Below are 24,023 nucleotides of genomic sequence, written 5' to 3' on the forward strand. Positions count from 1 at the left end.
CCAATTCTGCGTTGAAAAAGTAAAACAGTGCTCCTTCCTTTCCGAGCTCTCCCGTGTGCCCAAACAGGGGTTTACCCCAACATATGGGCTATCAGCATACACAGGACAAATTGGACAACAACTTTTGGGGTCCAATTTCTCCTGTTACCCTTGGGAAAATACAAAACTGGGGGCTAAAATATAATTTTTGTGGGAAAAAAAGATTTTTTATTTTCACGGCTCTGCATTTTAAACTGTAGTGAAACAATTGGGGGTTCAAAGTTCTCACAACACATCTAGAAAAGTTCCTTGTGGGTCTAGATTCTAATATGGGGTCACTTGTGGGGGGTTTCTACTGTTTAGGTACATTAGGGGCTCTGCAAATGCAATGTGACGCCTGCAGACCTTTCCATCTAAGTCTGCATTCCAAATGATGCTTCTTCCCTTCGAGCTCTGCCATGCGCTCAAACAGTGGTTCCCCCCACATATCGGGTATCGGTGTACTCAGGACAAATTGGACAACAGCTTTTAGTCTCCAATTTCAACTGGTACCCTTGGAAAAATACAAAACTGGGGGCAAAAAAATAATTTTTGTGGAAAAATGTTTTTTTTATTTGCACGGCTGTTGTGAATTCTGTGGCTGAATTCACTCCTGTGGTCACAAGTGGTACTGCAGCTTCTGAGCTTCCTCCCTCAGGTGTTCTGGTGAGCTCGTTAACTGCTTCATTACTTAACTCCGCCTGATGCTGCTATCCTTGCTCCTTGTCAATGTTTCAGTGTTGGATCTGAGCTTCTCCTGATTGTTCCTGTGACCTGCTGCTCTGTATAGCTAAGTGCTTTTTGCTTTTTTTGTTGCTTTTTTTCTGTCCAGCTTGTCTTTTGTTTTGCTGGAAGCTCTGAGACGCAAAGGGTGTACCGCCGTGCCGTTAGTTCGGCACGGTGGTTTTTTTTTGCCCCCTTTGCATGGTTTTGCTTTAGGGTTTTTTGTAGACTGCAAAGTTCGCTTTACTGTCCTCGCTCTGTCCTAGAATATCGGGCCCCACTTTGCTGAATCTATTTCATCCCTACGTTTTATCTTTTCATCTTACTCACAGTCATTATATGTGGGGGGCTGCCTTTTCCTTTGGGGAATTTCTCTGGGGCAAGTCAGGCCTATTTTTCTATCTTCAGGCTAGCTAGTTTCTTAGGCTGTGCCGAGTTGCCTAGGTAGTTGTTAGGCGCAATCCACAGCCGCTTTTAGTTGTGTTTAGGATAGGATCAGGTGTGCAGTCTACAGAGTTTCCACGTCTCAGAGCTCGTTCTTGTATTTTTGGGTATTTGTCAGATCACTGTGTGCGCTCTGATCGCTAAGCACACTGTGTTTCTGGATTGCCTTCATAACACCTGTCATTAGCAGACATAACACACGGCTCTGCGTTATAAACTGTAGTGAATCACTTGGTGGTTCAAAGCTCTCACAACACATCCAGATGAGTTCCTTAGGGGGTCTACTTTCCAAAATGGTGTCACTTGTGGGGGGTTTCTACTGTTTAGGTACATTAGGGGCTCTGCAAACGCAATGTGACGCCTGCAGACCATTCCATCTAAGTCTGCATTCCAAATGGCGCTCCTTCCCTTCCGAGCCCTCCCATGCGCCCAAACGGTGGTTCCCCCCCACATATGGGGTATCAGCGTACTCAGGACAAATTGGACAACAACTTTTGGGGTTCAATTTCTCCTGTTACCCTTGGGAAAATACAAAACTGGGGTCTAAAAAATAACTTTTGTGGGAAAATTTGTATTTTTTTATTTTTACGGCTCTGCATTATAAACTTCTGTGAAGCCCTAGGTGGGTCAAAGTGCTCATTACACATCTAGATAAGTTCCTTAGGGGGTCTACTTTCTAAAATGGTGTCACTTTTGGGGGGTTTCAATGTTTAGGCACATCAGGGGCTCTCCAAACGCAACATGGCGTCCCATCTCAATTCCAGTCAATTTTGCATTGAAAAGTCAAATGGCGCTCCTTCGTTTCCGAGCTCTGTCATGCACCCAAACAGTGGTTTACCCCCACATATGGGGTATCGGCGTACTCAGGACTAATTGTACAACAACTTTTGGGATCCATTTTCTCCTGTTACCCTTGGTAAATTAAACAAATTGGAGCTTAAATAAATTTTGTGTGAAAAAAAGTTAAATGTTCATTTTTATTTAAACATTCCAAAAATTCCTGTGAAACACCTGAAGGTTTAATAAACTTCTTGAATGTGGTTTTGACCACCTTGAGATGTGCAGTTTTTAGAATGGTGTCACACTTGGGTATTTTCTATCATATAGACCCCTAAAAATGACTTCAAATGTGATGTGGTCCCTAAAAAAAAATGGTGTTGTAAAAATGAGAAATTGCTGGTCAACTTTTAACCCTTATAACTCCCTAACAAAAAAAAATGTTGGTTCCAAAATTGTGCTGATGTAAAGTAGACATGTGGGAAATGTTACTTATTAAGTAGTTTGTGTGACATATCTCTGTGATTTAATTGCATAAAAATTCAAATTTAGAAAATTGCAAAATTTTCAAAATTTTTGCCAAATATCCATTTTTTTCACAAATAAACGCATGTAATATCAAAGAAATTTTACCACTAGCAGGAAGTACAATATGTCACAAGAAAACATTGTCAGAATCACCAGGATCCGTTGAAGCGTTCCAAAGTTATAACCTCATAAAGGGACAGTGGTCAGAATTGTAAAAATTGTCCCGGTCATTAACATGCAAACCACCCTTGGGGGTAAAGGGGTTAATTTATTATTTATTGAGTATACATTCATATATTCTTCTGGTTAGAAAATTGGTTTATTGTGTACACTGTTTTTATTAAAAATGATCAAAGGCTGGATTGGGCCAGACCTCTCTACACCACCGAATAATAACAGTGAATCAACTTCAAATCCAGTGTCAGTTTTTTGAGAGGTCTATTCCCATGCACCTCTTCATACCCACACATGGGTTTAAGCTTCCTGATTTTGCCTATTTGCTGTTATCCTGCTCCTTCCCCTCATCATCATCAGCCACCACCACTAGATCACCATGGTGACCGTGATGCAACAGCCACATTTTGTGTTAAAGGGTGTTTATGATGACTGTACAAAATTTTTTTACACAGTATGTTGATGTGTACCCCAAGGGGGAAATATTTGTCAGCCCATATACTTAGTGTATGTAAATTCCAAGTATAGGAGACCAGCGCTCCTTTAAGTTGGGAAAAATAATTTTTAGGAGGCCACCCTCCACGTCTCTTCAGACACTAACACTAGATCACCAGTGTGAACGTGTTCCATGATGCAACAGCCAAATTTTTTTTTTTTCCAAGGGTATTTATGATGACCGTACAAAAAATGCTTACACAGCATGTTGATGTGTACCCCCCCCCCCCCCAGGGGAAAATGTTTGTCAGCCCATACACTTACTGCATGGGCATTACAAGTATAGGAGACCTGCTCCTTTAAACTGGGAAAACATTTTCAAAGGCCATAGTCCACATTTATTCCAAGGGGGATTGGGGTGCATGCAAATTTGGAACAGGCCTTGCATTCACTTCATGGGCAAACTTTATGGGAGAACCAAATGACTAATAATGGGAACTTTGTTTTCATGTGGCCATTCAAAACGTCGGTTCAAAAGCTTATTGGGGTGCGTGTAACTTTGGGGCATGGCAGGCAATGCATTCAATGCTTAAGCAAACAGTATGGGAGTACCAAATGAAAAATGGAAACTTTGGTTGCATGTGGTCATCCATTACGTCTATTCAATGGGTTGTGTCCAAATTTTGGGCAGCCCTGCCACTCCTGGAATAACAGTATAAGGGACCCACTGTTTAATAATGGGAACAACAAGCATAGCCAGCTGATGGATTTCTAAGAATAGTGAGGGCCAACTGCTGGTGCTATAAAAATTGACTTTGTGACTTTCAGAGTCCCTCCTTCATAAATGAAACAGGATGTGTCTGATGATGTGTCACACACCACATGGCCAAATAAGGTTGTAAAATGTTAAAATTACATTTCCCAGTGAATACATTTGTTTTGGTTGAAAGCAATGCTAAAGTTGAAAACAGCATCAGAAACGCTACATGTGAACATAGCCCAAGTGGTGGAGGAACATTTTTGTTTTGGGTTATTTTGCCTTACATACAAATCAAAAGGATGTTCCTTAACAAATCTCCCAGGAAAATCCATTTCGGTTTCCTTTTTGTATGTTTTATTGTGTGCCTGTAAAATTGGTGTAAGACTGACACCATTGTTCACATTTTTGACCTGGGAGTCAAAAATGCTTCCAGGGGTATTCCCCATGATGTTCCCTTGTCATCTGAGCACTGTTCCCATCTATTTAAGATGTTTTTAGACTTCAAAAGGCCCCCCCGGGGGGAGTCGCCGCAAGAATGCTCGTTTTTCCCATAGACTTACACTGGGGTCATTGCTCGGGTCAAGCAACCAAGCATTCCAATTTGCTTGACCCAAGCAATGAGCACCCAAGCATTGTAGTATTCGACGATCACTAATACAGACGTGATGACGCTCCACGGCCAGCCAATCACTGTAATGCCACAAACAACATGGCTGCGGCATTACAGTGCATGGCAGACAATACCTGCATGGTGATTAGCGCTCTTTAGAGTGACAAACATGCAGGGTGGGGACGAGAGCTCCCGCCGAACCCGGAAACGCTCGCCACTCGCTGAGTATCACGAGAACTGCGATGCTTGGGCGAGCACCGAGGATGTTCGTTCATCACTAATTATATAGTCATTACAGAGTGTACTATCTCAAGTGTTTATTTCTGTTAATGTTGATGATTATGACTTACAGCCAATAAAACCCCAAAAGTCATTATCTCAGCAAATTAGAATACTTTATAACACCAGCTTGAAAAATGATTTTAAAATCCAAAATGTTGGCCTACAAAAATGGATATTCAGGAAATGCACTCAATGCCTGGTCGAGGCTCCTTTTGCATCAATTACTGCATCAATGTGGACTGGCATGGAGGCGATCAGCCTGTTGCACTGCTGAGGTGTTATGGAAGTCCAGGTTGATTTGCAGCCTTCAGCTCGTCTGCATTATTGGGTCTGATGTCTCATCTTACTCTTGACAATACCCCATAGATTCTCTATGGGGTTAAGCTCAGGATGAGTTTGCTGGCTAATCAAGCACAGTGATAATGTTTTTAAACCAGGTATTCGTACTTGTGGCAGTGTGGACAGGTGCCAAGTCCTACTGGAGAATTAAATTTCCATCTCCAAAAAGCTTGTCGGCAGAGGGAAGATTGAAGTGCTCTAAAATTTCCTGGTAGATGGCTGTGCTCACTGTGGTCTTGATAAAACACAGTGGATGTACAGGAGCAGATGACATAGCTCCCCAAACCATCACTGATTGTGGAAACTTCACACTAGACCTCAAACAGTTTGGATTGTGGCCTCTACACTCTTCTTCAGACTCTGGGACCTCAATTTCCAAATGAAATGCAAAATTTACTTTCATCTGAAAACAAAACCTTGGACAACTGAGCTTCAGTCCAGTTCTTTTTCTCCTTGGCCCAGGTTAGACGCTTCTGACGTAGTCTATTGGTCATAAGTGGCTTCATACAAGGAATGAGACACTTATAGTCCATGTCCATGATACGTCTGTGTGTGGTGGTTCTTGAAGCAATGACTGTAGCAACAGTCCACTCCTTGTGAATCTCCCCCATATTTTTGAATGGCCTTTTCTTAACAATACTTTCAACATTGCGGTTATCCTGGTTGCTTCTAGCACATTTGTTCCTTCCACTCAACCTTCCATTAATATGCTTGGATACAGCACTCTGAACAGCCAGCTACTTTAGCAATGACCTTTTGTGGCTTACCCTCCTTCTGGAGTGTGTCAATGACTGCCTTCTAGACATCTGTCCAGTCAGCAGTCTTCCTCATGATTGTGGAGCCTACTGAAACAGACTAAGAGACCTTTTTTAAACGCTTAGGAAGCCATTGCAGGTGTTTTTATTCTAATTCACTGACATAATGACTTTTGGGTTTTCATTGGCTGTAGATATAGTCATCAACAGAAATAAACACGAGATAGATCACTCTAATGGCTCTATATAATATGTTTTGCATTGAAGAACTGAAATAAATTAACTTTTTGATGATATTCTAATTTAGTGAGAAGCACTTGTATGTGACTATGTAAAAACAATTAAGAATATAAAGCTTCTCTCCTGTGTGAATTCTTTGGTGGCTAGAAAGAGATGGTTTCTTCACAAAACATTTTTCCACATTATGAAAACGAAAATGGCTTCTCCCCTATGTGGGTTTTCTGGTGGCTAACAAGATTCGCTTTGTGGTTAAAACATTTCCCACATTCTGAACAGGAAAAAGGCTTCTTCCCTGTGTGAGATCTATGATGTCTGACAAGAGCTGATTTATGTAGAAAACGTTTCCCACATTCTGAACAGGAAAAAGGCTTCTCTCCTGTGTGGGTTTTCTGGTGGCTAACAAGATTCGCTTTGTGGTTAAAACATTTCCCACATTCTGAACAAGAAAAAGGCTTCTTCCCTGTGTGAGATCTATGATGTCTGACAAGAGCTGATTTATGTAGAAAACATTTCCCACATTCTGAACAGGAAAAAGGCTTCTCTCCTGTGTGAGTTCTTTGGTGGCTAACAAGATGCGCTTTCCTGCTAAAACATTTATCACATTCTGAACATGAATAAGGTTTCTCCCCTGTGTGGATTTTCTGGTGGCTAACAAGATTTGCTTTGCGTTTAAAACATTTCCCACATTCTGAACAGGAAAAAGGCTTCTCCCCTGTGTGGGTTTTCTGGTGGTTAACAAGATTCGCCTTTTGGTTAAAACATTTCCCACATTCTGAACAGGAAAAAGGCTTCTCGCCTGTGTGGTTTTTCTGGTGGCTAACAAGATGCACTTTTTGGTTAAAACATTTCCCACATTCTGAACAGGAAAAAGGCTTCTCCCCTGTGTGAGTTCTTCTGTGGGTAATAAGATGCGCTTTGCGGTTAAAACATTTCCCACATTCTGAACAGGAAAAAGGCATCTCCCCTGTGTGAGTTGTTCTGTGGGTAATAAGATGTGCTTTTTGGTTAAAACATTTCCCACATTCTGAACAGGAAAAAGGCATCTCCCCTGTGTGAGTTGTTCTGTGGGTAATAAGATGTGCTTTTTGGTTAAAACATTTCCCACATTCTGAACATGAAAAAGGCTTCTCCCCTTTGTGAGATCTATGATGTCTGATAAAAACGTTTTTATCTGCAAAACATTTCCCACATTCTGAACAGAAAAAAGGCTTCTCCCCTGTGTGGGTTTTCTGGTGGCTAACAAGACTCGCTTTCTGGTTAAAACATTTCCCACATTCTGAACAGGAAAAATGCTTCTCCCTTGTGTGAGCTCTATGATGTCTGACAAGAACGGATTTATCTAGAAAACATTTTCCACATTCTGAACAGGAAAAAGGCTTCTCTCCTGTGTGAGTTCTTTGGTGGGTAACAAGATGCGCTTTCCGAATAAAACATTTTCCACATTCTGAACATGAAAAAGGCTTCTCCCCTGTGTGAATTCTCTGGTGACTAAGAAGATATGATTTCTGGGTAAAACATCTCCCACACTTGCAACAAGAAAATCTACTGTCTGTTTTGTGAAGGTTTTGTTGTTTAAGAAAGGACTTTTCTAGGGGAAAACTATTTCCATATTCTGAGAATGAAAATGTCTTCATTGCTTTAGGAGCTGTTCGTTTTTGTATGGTTAATTTGTGACTTTGATTTTCCTTAGTAGTCGGTAATGAATCAGAAGACAGGACCTGTTCCAAAGGATCAGATGACAGATCTTTGCTGTGAAGGGATGATGGTATATCTGGAGTAATGGCATTTACTTCAATTGTATCCTGTGGGATCTCAAGATCATCTGATTTAAACATTGAAGATGTCAGCTGTCCTGCTGATCTCCTGGAACGGTCATCTGCCAAGAATAAAACTAAGTATTATTTTAGAATAAAATATCCTTGAATTCTATACTTAACATTTCTACTTAAACAATCTCGAAAAATAGCAAATTATGCAAAATGATTGAATTATTCACCAAGACAATGACAGTTTACAAGTTACTAGACTGTGCTCAAACCACATTAAGCATCTATGTTTTTGGCATTACTATAGTGAGAAGAAACCACTTACTTTACGGCATGTGCATCTCCTGGAGCACAATCTGGGCACTATGTGTTGGGTAATAACTTGGGATATTTGCAATTTTCACTTTCCAATATCCACTGCGTGTGCTAATATCTGGAAACTGCCAGTGGAGTCAAAATAGTCACTATTCCTATAGATTAATTCATTGAGGGTTATAATTTACAAAATGGAGTCACTTTATTGGGATTTCAACTGCTCTGGATTTCTGCAATTTTATCATATTAGGGATTCTGCAAATGGTGTGTCCCATCTCCTCTGGGATCTGCTTCTGCAACATCTGCTTTGGACACCAGACGTGGCCTTACTCATTCTGCAGGCGATGCTGGTAACAGAGATGGGGTTAGAACCAGAAGCTCTTGGCAGTGCAGGCTCTTCCCAGCCACTAAGATTAGGGTGCCTGGCATCTATAGTACCATCCAGTCTGGCCGTATGGGTATGTGTGCTGTTAGCTGCAGCAATCTGCTCCCTGTTTTAGCCAATCGGAATGCACATCTTTTTTAATAAGATAAATTTTTATTAACCATAACAAGATTTACAACAGATCACATGTTCATGCTAATTTTATGTTTTACAGTAAATTAACCCCCCCATAGAGACCATATCACAATAATTCATCCATAGTTGACAATATCAAACAGAGTTCCAGTTTACCATAAGTTGTACTCTATAATACTATATACTGGTATAACATAAATTAATCCTATCCAACCACGGCTGCCATAATTTATGGAAGAAATCCAGCTTGTTTCTCATGGTGTAAATATTCTTCTCAAGTTGAATTATGTGGTTCGTTTGAGCAATGAATTCCCGTCTGGACGGAGGCTCCTCTCTAATCCAATATTTTGCAATCAGTTTCCTTGCAATAAATAATCTTGCAATTACAATTTTAGTCGCATTGTCAGATAATATTTCCTCCACATACCCTAACATACATATTAACGGATCTCTAGGGATAACACACCCGTACACCACTCTAGTACAGTTCAACACTACAATCCAAGAGGAGGACAATCTGGGACAATGCCAAAGTATATGCAATATGTCCGCCTGAGATTGCGAACACCTTGGGCAATCAGATTTGGACTTTGAAAGCACCACACCTTACTAAAGCTTGAAGCATATTGCCGGAATCTGCCAGATACAGCTTTGATCTCCTCTAGTTCAGTCCTCTGTGCTCAGCTCCCGGCTTGTGTATTTTTTTCCTGTTGTGACCCCGGCCTGTTTACTGACTACTCTTATGTCTCCTAAGTTAGTATTTTCTCTGGCCTTGTGGTTCTGACACGGTTATCTGTCTATTCTTCTTCCCACCTTATTCCACAGAACAGCAGGTAACACTGTGCCCCAAGCCTAGGGGTCTCTGTGTAAGTCCAAATCCATGTAGAGGTTAAAGAAGTTAAAAGATGATGGGCAAAACTGACTATAAACAATAACACATCTACTGAAATGATCAAGCTGAACAATCATTCTCAGGAAAAAAATGAGTAGTGGTGAAACTTCTCTGGAGTAATTGGAGTATGGGACTTGGTAGCTCTAAGCAATATAAACTATCGTAAGGACCAATATTTTCTGTCAGAAACGACCCCCAGGAAGAAGCTACGTTGCGAAACGCGCGTCGGGGTTTTCCTCCCCTCAGCAATCCTACTTCCAGCAGGTACTTGTATGGTGCTTTTTACTTGCAGCTCCTCTCCCCCTTTTTTTCATTCAATAGTGCGGTCTGGACTCTGTATTTGGATATCCGTCAGTACCTCTTATGCACTTAGCATTGTATTTGCTATCCAGCCGCACTATATTATTTGCTTACTAGCCCCCAATTTTGGGGTATTATTGATAGTTCCCATATTAGTGTGTCTAGCATTTCTTTAGCTGTTCTGAATTGTCATTTAGCTGGCCCGTACTTTTATGTGGCTCTATGCCATTGTGCACTATGCACTTTACTTACACCTATTACTGTATGGTTGTTTAGCCGTCCTTTGCACTGTCACTTTACCGGCTAGTTTTTACAGCTATTTTTCCAGCATACATATTAGTCTTCTACAAACTGCATTTTTTTACAGAACTAGCCACCTATATACCTTATTTTCAGGAGCTATATAAACACTTACATATAAATTTGTACTACTTCATTGTGTTTATATCTACTACCCATCCTGAGCCTGCTGATGCATGAACCTCTTTTTTGTACTTTTTTTGTACTTGCATGTGATTGTTTAAATCTATATATGGATTGCGTTGGGGCTACTCTGCCTTGTCCCCATTTGTTCATTTTTTCTTTTTTTTACATTGTATGTATTTTAAATTTGTTATCAATAAAATAATCTTCATTTTATATTTGGCTGGTACTCCCCCCTTTTTTTTGGTTATATGATATTTTTCTGGTGGTACCCCATATGTATTTATTGGTCTATGTTTTTGGGTAAATACATAGAGGCGATGTTCAGGTTGCCTCTATATAACAGATTTATTCACTTGCAATAAGCGTCGACCACTGGGTGGCGCTCACAGAAAGCTGGCACTGACAACCATAGAGGTTTCCAGGAGTCCTCATATTGTCATGCCAACACACCGGTGACCCGCGATCAAGTGACGGGTTGTCACCGATGTGTGTATTTCCGGCACGATTGCCAGAAGTAAAATTTAAATGCAGTTGTCAGTTTGACAGCGGCATTTAACTGGTTAATAGCCGCGGGTGGATCTCGATTCCACCCATGGCCATTGCGAGCACATGCCAGCTGTTCAAAGATGTGGGCCCACTGCCGTAGCCCACATCAAAGGGAGGGAATCAGACATCGGCGTACTATTACACCCGATGTCAGTAAGGAGTTAAACCGATAAGACTTGATTTGGAAAGGCACACACCTGTCTATATAAGACCTCACAGCTCACAGTGCATGTCAGACCAAATGAGAATCATGAGGTCAAAAGGAACTGGCCAAGGAGCTCAGAGACAGAATTGTGGCAAGGCACAGATCTGGCCAAGGTTACAACAGAATTTCTGCAGTACTCAAGGTTCTTAAGAGCACCGTGGCCTCTATAATCCTTAAATGGAAGAAGTTTGGGACCACCAGAAGTCTTCGTAGGCCTGGTCATCCAGCTAAACTGGGAGAAGAGCCTTGGTGAGAGAAGTAAAGAAGAAAACCAAGATCACTGTGGCTGAGCTCCAGAGATGCAGTAGGGAGGTGGGAGAAAGTCAACTATCACTACAGCCCTCCACCCGTTGGGCCTTTATGGCAGAGTGGCCCGACTGAAGCCTTTCCTCAGTGCAAGACATATGAAAGCCCACATAGAGTTTACTAAAAAACACATGAAGGACTCCAAGACTATGAGAAATAAGATTCTCTGGTCTGATGAGATGAAGATAGACCTTTTTGGTGATAATTCTCCTCGATATATGTGGAGGAAAAAAGGCACTGCTCATCCCCTGCCCAATACAATCCCATCAGTGAAACATGGTGGTGGCAGCATCATGTTATAGGGGTGTTTTTCAGCTGCAGGGACAGGGCAACTGGTTGCTATTGAAAGAAACATGAATGCGGCCAAGTACAGAGATTTCCTGGATGAAAACCCCTTCCAGAGTGCTTTGGACCTCAGACTTGGCCGAAGGCTCACCTTCCAACAAGACAATGACCCTAAGCTCACAGCTAAAATAACAAAGTAGAACAACTCTGTGACCATTCTTGACTGGCCCAGCCAGAGCCCTGACCTAGACCCAATTGAGCATCTTTGGAGAGACCTGAAAATGGCTGTGCACCAACATTAACCATCCCACCTGACCAAACTGGAGAGGATCTGCAAGGAAGAATGGCAGAGGATCCCCAAATCCTGGTGTGAAAAACTTGTTGCATCATTCCCAAGAAGACACAAAAGAGAATAGTAAAACCAAAAACACTCAGTTTGAAAAAATGTTGCAGTAATCCGCAAGTGCTAGTAAAAGATGAAAAAAAACAGGGTATTTGGTTGATACGTTTTTTGCAGTCTTGTGTCTACAAGACTGGGGAGTTCCACCACTCCTCTTGGGCTATCTGCACAAAAGCTGTTCTACCCTGTATGCACACATGGATTTTTCCTCTCTGAACCCTGTTCACACAGGTAATATACAGATGATCAGGTTTTTAAATACATCAGATAGGGATTGCATACATTAGTTAGGACTGCTCTGATAAGGGTATACCGTGAAGATTGGTAGAGCAGCTTAGTATACATTTTTTGCAAAAAACGTATCAACCAAATACCCTGTTTTTTTACATCTTTTACTAGCACTTGCGGATTACTGCAACATTTTTTCAAACTGAGTGTTTTTGGTTTTACTATTCTCTTTTGTGTCTTCAGGTTTCTTGGTGGTGTGTGAACATGATCATACAGACTTGTTCACTGTGCAAGTAGCCCATGTGTTCCTGTTTCCATCATTCCCAAGAAGACTCATGGCTGTACTAGCTCAAAATGGTGTTGCTACTTAATACTGAGCAAAGTGTCTGAATACTTATGACCATGTGATATTTCAGTTTTTCTTTTTTAATAAATTTGCAAAAATTACTACATTTCTGTTTTTTTTCAGTCAAGATAGGGTGCAGAGTGTACATTAATGAAAAAAAAAACTTTTTTGAATTTACCCAATGGCTGCAGTGAAACAAAGAGTGAAAAATGTAAAGGGGTCTGAATACTTTCCGTACCCAGTGTATATTACAGCCATCAGCCACGCACAACTTAGAGCCATATCATGGCACAGGTGTACGGTTTATTATGCAGATCATCACAATCTTGTATGAAGTTAGTCAGTTTTATAAGAAATTGTAAAATCAGGATAAAAGGAAACTCTGCTGTTATTGTACAGAATTTCACACTTGGCCTCACTGCACATTTAATGTTGTCAATTATAAAAGTGAGGTTTGACCAGAAAGACTGGACCTGGTCTTGTAGGGATCATATGAGCACATTCAGCAGCACAGAAGGGGGAGAAGGTAGATTCATCCAATAAGATATCAGGGTTCTAAAAATGACCCAAGCGATCCATAATAGGATGACCAGCCAGAGACATAATATTAGGAGAGGTGTAATCTGTCTGTTTAGGCATTCCGTTTTAGAATATAAACGAGATCCCACCAGTTTAAGACTCATTATATTAGAACAAATATCAGAACATGTGTCTAATAGGTCCCAGAAACTTGTGAACAGAGAATCCTATTGGATTTTTAAACTATCCACACTTAAACCGGAGGATTTTCCATGTACGTATATTGTTCGTTATATGGATTTTATTGTGCATCCAATATGCATTTTACATCTATTTGTATAGTTTTGTATACAAAGAAAGGATTCTATACAAAAAACTGCACCATAGGCGCACAGCAATTGGATCTGTGACGCCATTCTGGAGGATATAAAACATCCACAATGTATCATTTTTATATGCCTGAGGAAGGAGCTGGTTCACATCGGAAATGAGTGGAATATTAAAATGAAAAGTTTTTTTTTTTTTTTTTTACGTTCATTTGTTTTGATACCAACTTTCTGGCTCAGCACTTGGCAGCGCTTTTCAAAGCCCTGATTTTTGCCTTCTTCCCATATCAGGGATTTTGGAAGCCAACAGCATCATTACCCTCCGTTTTCTCACCATAATATTTTTCTAACTTGTCAGCACATTCTACGTACGTTGTCATTTGGCTTTGTAGTTTACAGATCCGGGCAGGTAAAGGTCAGAGTCTTCTAATCTCAGGGGTAGTTGGATCCTCCAGGTTGTAAGGCTACTTTCACACTAGCGTCGGACTCGGCCCATCGCAGTGCGTTGGGCCGACGTACCGATGCTAGCAGTGAATGCGCCGCACAACGGGGGCAGCGGATGCATTTTTCCAGCGCATCCGCTTCCCATTGTGAGGTGCGGGGAGGTGGGGGAGGAGTTCCAGCCGCGCATGCGCGGTCGGAAATGGCAGACCGTCGGCAGCAAAAACGTTACATGTAACGTTTATTGCTCCCGGCGGTCCACCACAACACGGCGCAACTGTCGCACGACGGTTGCGACGTGTGTCAATGCGTCGCTAATGTTAGTCTATGGGGCAAAAAGTTGTCTGCAGGATGCGTTTTTTCCCATAAACGACGCATTGCGACGTATTGAAAAAAACGCCAGTGTGAAAGTAGCCTAAGTTCTATAGAAAAGGGCTTTCAATGCCCAAAGCCACTTGGACAGTTTTGGGTGAAGGAGAAAGTTGTGGTCTAGAGGCAAAATGGTGATCACATGATTGTGATATGGCCGGACTACACCACCTATAAAGCAGCCACAGCCGGTGACCGAGAAGAATCTGTGACTTCTCTGCATTTAGTGGTTACTCCTCACCTGGGTAGTCATATGTAGGAATCTCCTCTTTATACTGCTCATCACCCCTCACATATGTCTCTGTAGTATTAATATGGGTCAGATCTTCACCCTGAAACAAATATTGTAAAAGTCACAGACAGATGGAGAAGTCACATCTATGATCAGCTCTAATCCTGCCATCTCCACCGTTCTCATTACACAAGTATAAAACATATAAAACTGGGGGATAAAACAACACTGAACACAAGATCTTCACAGCCGTGTACACATTGTGACAGGGTCACTGGTAAGCTGATAGAGGGGAGATATGTGTGCGCTTAACACACTTAACATCTTAACACGCTTAACAGCGTCAGTGATGTGAAACCAGAGCATTATTCTCCAGCACACTACGTGCGGTGAGGGTTAAGCTGCATAAACAGGGCTGGTTTTATGTGGACCTTCACAGAGCGGGTGGGAGAAGGTCCACTTTAACTTCCCTGGCAGACCTGCCAGGACCTGCATGAGGTCATGATCATGTGATCAATCACATGATGGGAAAGTTACAGGCTTGGGTTGAAATAACCGAGCTCTACAGGCAGTCTGGGTTCAGCTAGCCCTGAGAGAGGATTCTGCAGAGGCTTTGTGGCTCATCGACTACAGACTGAACCTGTCCTGCTCCAGAGCGGGGGGCCACCCGCAACAAACGGACTATGCTGCTGCATTTTGTTTTCTTTTGTTGTTTTGTTCCTGTTTTAGTGATTTTTTTGCTCATCAGTTCATGCTCAGGAATCAATGTTTCTATTCAGTGGCAGTCAGCAGAGGAAGAAGCGCAGGCTAGAGTTTATGTGAACCTAAAGCTGGAGTCACTCATAACGATATCGTTAACGATATCGTTGCAACGTCACGCTTTTGGTGATGTAGCAACGATCCCGCTAACGATCTCATTATGTGTGACAGCGACCAACGATCAGGCCCCTGCTGGGAGATCATTGGTCGCTGGGGAATGATCAGGATCTTTTTTTATTCGCTGATCACCCGCTGTCATCGCTGGATCGGCGTGTGTGACACCGATCCAGCGATGTGTTCACTTGTAACCAGGGTAAATATCGGGTTACTAAGCGCAGGGCTGCGCTTAGTAACCCGATATTTACCCTGGTTACCATTGTAAAAGTTAAAAAAAAAAAATCAGTACATATTCACATTCTGATGTCTGTCACGTCCCCCGGCGTCCACAGGGTTAAAACTGCTTTCAGCAGGAGCGCTGCTAATGCACGCGCTCCGGCCGAGAGTTTCCCTGCACTGTGTCAGCGCCGGCCGTAAAGCAGAGCACAGCGGTGATCTCACCGCTGTTACTGCCGGAGCTGACACAGGGAAGCTCTCGGCAGCAGCGTGTGCATTAGCAGCGCTCCTGCTGAAAGCAGTTTTAACCCTGTGGACGCCGGGGGACATGACAGACATCAGAATGTGAGTATGTACTGTTTTTTTTTTTTACTTTTACAATGGTAACCAGGGTAAATATCGGGTTACTAAGCGCGGCCCTGCACTTAGTAACCCGATGTTTACCCTGGTTACCCGGGTGCTGCAGGGGGACTTCGGCATCGTTGAAGACAGTTTCAACGATGCCGAAGTCGTTCCCCTGATCGTTGGTCGCTGGAGAGAGCTGTCTGTGTGACAGCTCCCCAGCGACCACACAACAACTTACCAACGATCACGGCCAGGTCGTATCGCTGGTCGTGATAGTTGGTAAGTCATTTAGTGTGACTTAAGGTACCGTCACACTAAGCGACGCTGCAGCGATACCGACAACGATCCGGATCGCTGCAGCGTCGCTGTTTGGTCGCTGGAGAGCTGTCACACAGACAGCTCTCCAGCGACCAACGATCCCGAGGTCCCCGGTAACCAGGGTAAACATCGGGTAACTAAGCGCAGGGCCGCGCTTAGTAACCCGATGTTTACCCTGGTTACCAGCGTAAAAAAACAAACAGTACATACTTACATTCAGCTGTCTGTCCCTTGCCGTCTGGTTCCTGCCTTGACTGCTGGCCGTAAAGTGAAAGCAGAGCACAGCCACAGCGGTGAGTCACCGCTGTGTGACTCACCGCTGTGCTGTGCTTTCACTTTCACTTTGCGGCCAGCAGTCAGTGCAGGGACCAGACGGCAAGGGACAGACAGCTGAATGTAAGTATGTACTGTTTGTTTTTTTACGCTGGTAACCAGGGTAAACAGCGGGTTACTAAGCGCGGCCCTGCGCTTAGTTACCCGATGTTTACCCTGGTTACCAGTGAAGACATCGCTGAATCGGTGTCACACACACCGATTCAGCGATGTCTGCGGGGAGTCCAGCGACGAAATAAAGTTCTGGACTTTCTTCCCCGACCAGCGATCTCCCAGCAGGGGCCTGATCGCTGCTGCCTGTCACACTGGACGATATCGCTAGCGAGGACGCTGCAACGTCACGGATCGCTAGCGATATCGTCTAGTGTGACAGTACCTTTAAGGATAGACTCTATCAATCTCATTTGTATCAAGGTCTCTCTCCCATTGTACTCCCAAACCTAGGCCATTGTGTGGGTGGGGATAGTAGACTCAGGGGAGCCATCACCACGGGAGGTTTCACATACAGTCCCAGCTGATGGAATATGCCTTGTTCTGTGAGCTAAAGGAAAATATTTAAGGGGTGGGAAAAAAGACATAGGGTTAACCTGCCTAGGTGATTTTTATAACCCACAACCTCAGATCTTCACACCCTCTATTCTTGATAACCAACCTTGCTGAAGCTGACAGCTGAGGGTTGCAGCCCCCAGTTTTGCCTGGTTGGTTCAAGAAAATAGGGGGGAAGCCACACCGGGATTTTCATTCATTTATTTCATTATATCGCAAGTAGCGGCCGAGCAATACCCCGATCATCCGCTCTTGCTGTCACTTATTAGCGGCAGCAAGTTTTGGATGATGGGAGTAAGAGTCCCAAAAGCCCCCACCTGCTGTCATCGCTCAGATTTTAATATAACTCATCATTCTCTTCTGATCATGCCGATCGCCGGCAGAGCAGGGGAGTACGATGAGAGCCGTCTTCAGCACCCGCCACCGAGGAAAAGTGCTTACTGTATCGCTTCTTCCCTGATTGCTGTCTGTGTGGTACTGAGGCGGCACACGGTTGCCACATGTGTGCCACAAGTATTACACACACACGGACACGGATATCTCCGGTACCGGTTTTTCCGGTACCGGACATGAACGGAAGTGTGAAACTGGCCTAAGGGAGATCTCATGACACCTTCTCTCCATCTACCTGATAATCCTGAGGAACATTGGGATCTTCTTGTTTACAGTCCTGTGGAAGAAGAGGACCAGGGCATCTCTCTGGTGTTGTCCTCTTACTGGATAGATCTGGAGGAAAACACATACACATTCTTTACATACAGATAATTATAGGCCATGTGTATTTTGTCCTGTCTATTACCTGGTGATGTGAGGGGCTGGGGAACCTCCATCATGACGTCCTTGTACAGATCTTTGTGTCCTTCTAAATACTCCCACTCCTCCAAGGAGAAATAGATGGCGACATCCTGACACCTTATAGGAACCTGACACATACAATGGTACCGTCATCCCCCGATCCCTTCTTACGGAATAATTTCCCAGCATTCCCAGTAGTGTCACCTCTCCAGTCAGCAGCTCAATCATCTTGTAGGCAAGTTCTAGGATCTTCTGGTCATTGAAGTCCTCATGTATCAGGGGGTGAGCTGGAGGACCCGTGATTGGGCTAAGGGGTCTTCCCCATCCCTCAGACACAGGGTCCTGACCGCGCTCACTAGAGGTCTTCTTCACTACTGTGTAATCCTGAAAATGGAAAGACACAATAATAAATCTCACTACAGACATTTCTGGAGTCCTCAACTCTCCTCCAGTTCTGTCCATCTGTTATTCCCATAGTTAAGAATGATGTAATGTGACGTCACCAGAATCTCTCACCTCTCCAGTAAGCCGGAAGAGGATCTCTAGGGTGAGGTGTAATATCTTCTCCGCCATCTTGTCTCTGTCCATATCCATCCTTAATGGGTAAATCAGGAAAACTCTCTTCTATAGATCTTCACTGAGAGAATCCAATATTGTAGAGGCCTGAGTGAGTAGAAGATGAGCCAATGTAACATCATAAAAATCCTGTGTAATATTATAATCACTGGAGATAATAAGGGAAACACAAGGAAATGTATTATTTTACAGTATTTAATTTCCTTCTTTACATCTACTAATAAAACCAATATATTTAGGCCTCAGGCAACAAGCAGTTTTTTCCTCGGAGTCGGCAGCTGAATACGTTTCTCATAGACTCATCTTCCATAACGCTAATTCTCGTCTCATTTACCGACACTGGAATTGGCATTAGCAATACTGCAGGAGATATTCATTACATGTGGCAGGAGAAATAACTACTTCATCATGAGGACGACATCTTCATCTTCTACCACGGCGCTAGAAACACTTGTCCAGAGTCCGTCACTGACTCCATCACCACCGGCCGTCTATATTATTATTATTATTATACATTTTTATAGCGCCATTTATTCCATGGCGCTTTACATGTGAATACGGGGCAAATATAGACAAGTACATTAAACATGAGCAAATAAGGCACACGGGTACATAAGGAGGGAGGACCCTGCCCGCGAGGGCTCACAGTCTGCAGGGGATGGGTGATGAAACACTAGGAGAGGGTAGGGCAGGTTGTGCGGTGGTTCAGTAACTTCAGGATCACTGCAGGCTGTAGGCTTGTCGGAAGAGGTGAGTCTTCAGGTTCTTTTTGAAGGTTTCTATGGTAGGCGAGAGTCTGATGTGTTGGGGTAGAGAGTTCCAGAGTATGGGGGAAGCACGGGAGAAGTCTTGGATGTGGTTGTGGGAAGAAGAGATGAGAGGGGAGTAGAGAAGGTGGTCTTGAGAGGATCGGAGGTTGCGTGTAGGTAGGTACCGGTAGACCATGTCACAGATATATGGAGGAGACAGGTTGTGGATGGTTTTGTATGTCATTGTGAGGGTGTTCAACTGGAGTCTCTGGGCGATAGGAAGCCAGTGAAGGGCTTGACATAGGGGAGAGGCTGGGGAATAGCGGGGAGACAGGTGGATTAGTCGGGCAGCAGAGTGTAGGATGGATTGGAGTGGTGCCAGAGTGCTAGAGGGGAGTCCAGAGAGTAGGAGGTTGCAGTAGTCGAGGCGGGAGATGCTAAGGGCATGCACTAACGTTTTAGCGGTGTCGCGGTCAAGGAAAGCACGGATTCGAGAAATATTTTTGAGTTTGAGACGGCAGGAGGAGGCAAGGGCTTGGATATGTGGCTTGAAAGAGAGGGCAGAGTCGTGGATCACCCCGAGGTATCGGGCGTGTGGGACTGGGGAAAGTGAGCAGCCATTGACATTGATGGATAGGTCTGGTGGAGGGGTAGAGTGAGATGGGGGAAAGATGATGAATTCTGTTTTGTCCATGTTTAGTTGTAGAAAGCGAGCAGAAAAGAAGGCTGAAATAGCAGTCAGACAGTGCAGGATTTTGGTAAGTAAGGAGGTGAGGTCAGGTCCGGATAGGTAAATCTGCGTGTCGTCAGCGTAGAGATAGTACTGCATACCGTGGGATTCTATGAGCTGTCCCAGGCCGAAAGTGTAGATGGAGAAGAGTAGGGGTCCTAGAACAGAGCCTTGAGGAACACCGACTGACAAGGGGCGAAGTGAGGAGGTGGTGTGGGGGAGGGAGACACTGAATGTTCGGTCTGTCAGATATGATGAGATCCAGGAAAGGGCCAAGTGTGTGATGCCAAGAGATGAGAGGATTTGTAGCAAAAGGGAGTGGTCCACAGTGTCAAAGGCAGAAGACAGGTCCAGGAGAAGGAGGACAGAGTAGTGTCGCTTGCTCCTGGCAGTTAGTAGGTCATTGGTGACTTTAGTTAGGGCAGTTTTAGTTGAGTGATGGGAACGGAAGCCTGACTGTAACCGATCAAAGAGAGAGCAGGAGGAGAGGTGGAAGGACAGTTCAAGATGGACGTGTTGCTCCAGCAATTTGAAGGCGTAAGGGAGAAGAGATATCGGGCGATAGCTAGACACAGAGGATGGGTCGAGGGAGGGCTTTTTGAGGATGGATGTGATCTTGGCATGCTTGAAGGATGAGGGGAAGACACCTGTTGTGAGTGAGAGGTTGAAGAGGTGCGTTAGGGTTGGGATGAAGACCGTGGAAAGGTTAGGGATGAGGTGGGATGGGAGTGGGTCAAGCGTGCAGGTGGTGAGGTGTGATCTTGACAGGAGGGTGGAGAGCTGATCTTCTGTCATGGTGGAGAAGCTGGTTTTGGAGGAGCAGGGTTGAGCAGCTAAGAGGGGCAGTGGGTGCTGCGGGCCAAAACTTTCTCTGATCGTATCGATCTTCTGTTTAAAGAAAGAGGCGAAGTCTTCAGCAGAAATGAGGGGGGAGGTGCTGGGGGACGGAGTAGAGAATTGAAAGTGTTGAAAAGCTGTTTAGGGTTGAGACAGGGAGGATATGAGAGATGAGAAGTAAGTTTGTTTTGCGGCAGTGAGCGCAGACTTGAAGCTGGCGAGGGACTGCTTGTATGCAGTGAAGTGGTCAGTAGAGCGGGATTGCTTCCATCTCCGCTCGGCAATCCGGGAAGCCCGTCTCAATTCTTTGGTCAGGCTGGTCAGCCAGGGCTGCCTGTTGATTGTACGAGTTTTACTATGCATGAGCGGGGCAGCTGAATTGAGTGTTGCTGTTATTGTGGTGTTATAAAAAGTGGCAGCAGCATCTGTGTCATGAAGGGAAGTTATGTCTGTGAGAGGGAGAAGGGACTCCGAGAGTGATTGTAAGTTGAGATGTTTGAGATTTCTGCGAGGGAGTTTGTGGAGTGGGGGTTGCATATTAGGAGAGGAGAGGGAAGAGAATGTCAGTAGGTTGTGGTCAGACAGGGGGAGGGGTGTGTTAATGAGATTAGTAAGGGAGCAGAGGCGGGTGAAGATGAGGTCCAGCTTGTGGCCATCTTTGTGAGTGGCCTCAGAGGACCATTGAGTGAGCCGAAGGAGGCAGTCAGTGATAGAAGTTTAGAGGCAGCTGAGGTGGAAGTGTCAATGGGGATATTGAAATCACCCATCATGATAGTGGGGTGAAGTGGTCGAGAAAGGTGGAGATGGCTAGTTCTGGGGGGCGGTAGATGACAGCCAGCTGGAGGCTGGAGGGGGAATAGATGCGAACGGAGTGCACCTCAAACGAGGGAAGAGTAGCGGAGGGTGGTAGCTGGATTGTAGTGAAGGAGCAGGTGTCGGACAGGAGCAAGCCAACTCCTCCACCACGTTTGTTGCTGGGGCGAGGGGTGTGAGAGGTGGAATCCGCCATAGGAGAGCGCAGCAGGAGAGGCTGAGTCAGAGGGGGTGAGCCAGGCCGAGGAAGGAGAGTTTGTTGGTGATGAAGAGGTCATGGATAAATGTCACTTTGTTGCAGATGGAGCGTGCGTTCCATAGTGCTCCAGGTAGAGGGAGCGGGGGCTGGTTGAATGGGTATGAGGTTGTCATGGTTGGGAAAACATGCGGAGGATCGTGGCAGGGGGTTAGAAACAAGTGTGGGGATGAGTTGGGGAGGGCCGGGATTTGGGGATATGTCACCAGCAATGAGGAGTAGCAGACAGAGCGTTAGAAGGTGGGAGCAGGATAGGACATGATGCGGCCGTGTGTGCCTGGAGAAAAATGATTGTATGTGGAGGAACAGTTTTGAGCAGGAGGTGAGGTCTATATGAAGGTTTCCCGTCTTCCCTGCACTGTAATCTTCTATCACGTTAGATCTCAACTCTGATTCACACACAGAAGTTTGAGATTTTTATAAGAGATTCTTTGTTTGCACAAACACTGCAGACAGAAATTATCTGATACCAAAGTCTCCATGTACACTGTTTTATGGGGTTTATTTCTGGCATTTGGCTTTCCTATGTTACAAGAAAAGTCCAGAAAAAAAGCAGATATTAAACGGTTTCAAAAGAAAATTGGCTCCAAGTATTCTTGTTAAAAGAAAGAAAAAAGCAGAAGACACATTTTATTATTTTTTTAACATGTTAAACATTTGTTGTTGTTTCTTCTAAATGATCCCTTTTCGCCCCAGAACATGCAGGCACAGGAGCGGCTGCAACAAAAACCTTGACAGTTTAACCACTTGCTGCTATGAAAAGCAAACATGACATGTAAGAAGGTGTGACAGAGTTTGGCTGAATGCCCCCCGCTCCCAAGCACTCGATAGTATGGGGCGGCCTAGTTACTACGATACTTACATGCCTAATAATGGTGTCTGGGCTGCAATGTCCGAAGGTCTACTAGACCAAGCCAGAGGCAGCGTTCAATAAGTTACCTTTTACCGACCCCATACACATTAGAGTAAAGTTACATGAAAGCACTGATTTGGGGGGGTTTGGTCGACTATATAATGTATTTGGGGGCCTCCTGACAGATGATGTCAGGGCAGAGAAGGATCCGGCATCCTGAATTTCCTGTAGATAATCCTCCGCTAGAGGAGTCTGGGGGGACTCTCTCATACAGACCACAGGAAAGCTGAAATATTTGTGTGTTTGGGGGAGTCAGGAGAGACAAGAGACATCTGCCGTTGGTCAAGCACCGGAGATCTGTCAGGAGACTCCACTCAGTAGTATACGCCTGCAGTGAAGAGCAGGAGGCTCGAGTGAGCCGGGCCATTGCTTCCAGCACTGACGTCCGTACAGGTGTTGGTCCAGAGTAGTACAACAGACAAGGTGAAATTCAGTTTAACTGAAGGCGGCACAGCAAGCCTTGACAGTCTTTGTTAAGAGGACTAACGGCAAGAGGTGGAGATCCCGCTATGGCCGGTGTTCGCAGAAGAGACAGTGTTGTCGACTATATGTGTCGGGAAAATCACCCTCGTCAGTAGTTAACGTAACATGTGGTTAGAGGCTGCTATTACAGTGAGAGTGAGCCGGAGAATTCATTGTGTATCTGATATTGGATATTTCACCTCGTAATCACCCTGTTTTGCATTATTCACTGTTGCCATAGTGATCACAATTCCCATTATCAGGGAAATGACTAATTATATTGGTTACTTCCGGTTTGTGTGTGTGTTTTATCCGGTCACCAGCTCACCGGGGCATTATACTGTGTGGGGGCATCATAGATACTGCATAAGGGGCATAATGGGGGCATTACACTGTGTGGGGACCAAGAAAGGGGCCCTGTACTATGAGAACAATCCGTTCCCTCACTTCCTGTCCTCCGTAGTTGGGTTGTATGTATGTATTACAGGAAACAGAACAAAAACGCAATGATTCCTATAAAGTGGCAACAAAAACCCCAAGAGAGACTCAGTGCTGAAGGGGTTAATGTCCCCCATGCTCAGTAATGGGGAATCTCCAGCACCTACCTCCACCTGCAGAGCCGCACTCCACATATATGGCTGTTCTGTGCGCACAGGACCTGTGATGAGGTCACAGGAGGTGAGGAGTCAGGGGTCACATGATCAGGAGCCTCAGTGAATGATATCCGCAGTGTAGACCCTACATGGAAACT

The 24,023-nt window shown here is 44.3% G+C and overlaps 2 protein-coding genes across 2 annotated transcripts in view; both read right to left on the reverse strand.

The window, feature by feature from the left end:
• Positions 1-24,023, reverse strand: part of LOC138663510 (oocyte zinc finger protein XlCOF22-like) — a 312,274-nt gene that overhangs the window by 135,608 nt on the left and 152,643 nt on the right. The window lies entirely within an intron of this gene.
• Positions 1,942-23,938, reverse strand: LOC138663507 (oocyte zinc finger protein XlCOF7.1-like). The gene is made up of 7 exons (XM_069749744.1): positions 23,878-23,938; positions 18,453-18,599; positions 18,141-18,320; positions 17,941-18,064; positions 17,770-17,867; positions 14,517-14,607; positions 1,942-7,961 (listed from the first exon to the last, which is right to left on the reverse strand). The coding sequence occupies exons 2-7, from the start codon at positions 18,528-18,530 to the stop codon at positions 6,268-6,270; spliced, it is 2,265 nt and encodes a 754-aa protein (XP_069605845.1). The 5' UTR covers positions 18,531-18,599; positions 23,878-23,938; the 3' UTR covers positions 1,942-6,267.

The sequence above is a fragment of the Ranitomeya imitator genome, chromosome 2 (genome assembly GCF_032444005.1).
Source record: "Ranitomeya imitator isolate aRanImi1 chromosome 2, aRanImi1.pri, whole genome shotgun sequence".
Lineage (NCBI taxonomy): Eukaryota > Metazoa > Chordata > Amphibia > Anura > Dendrobatidae > Ranitomeya > Ranitomeya imitator.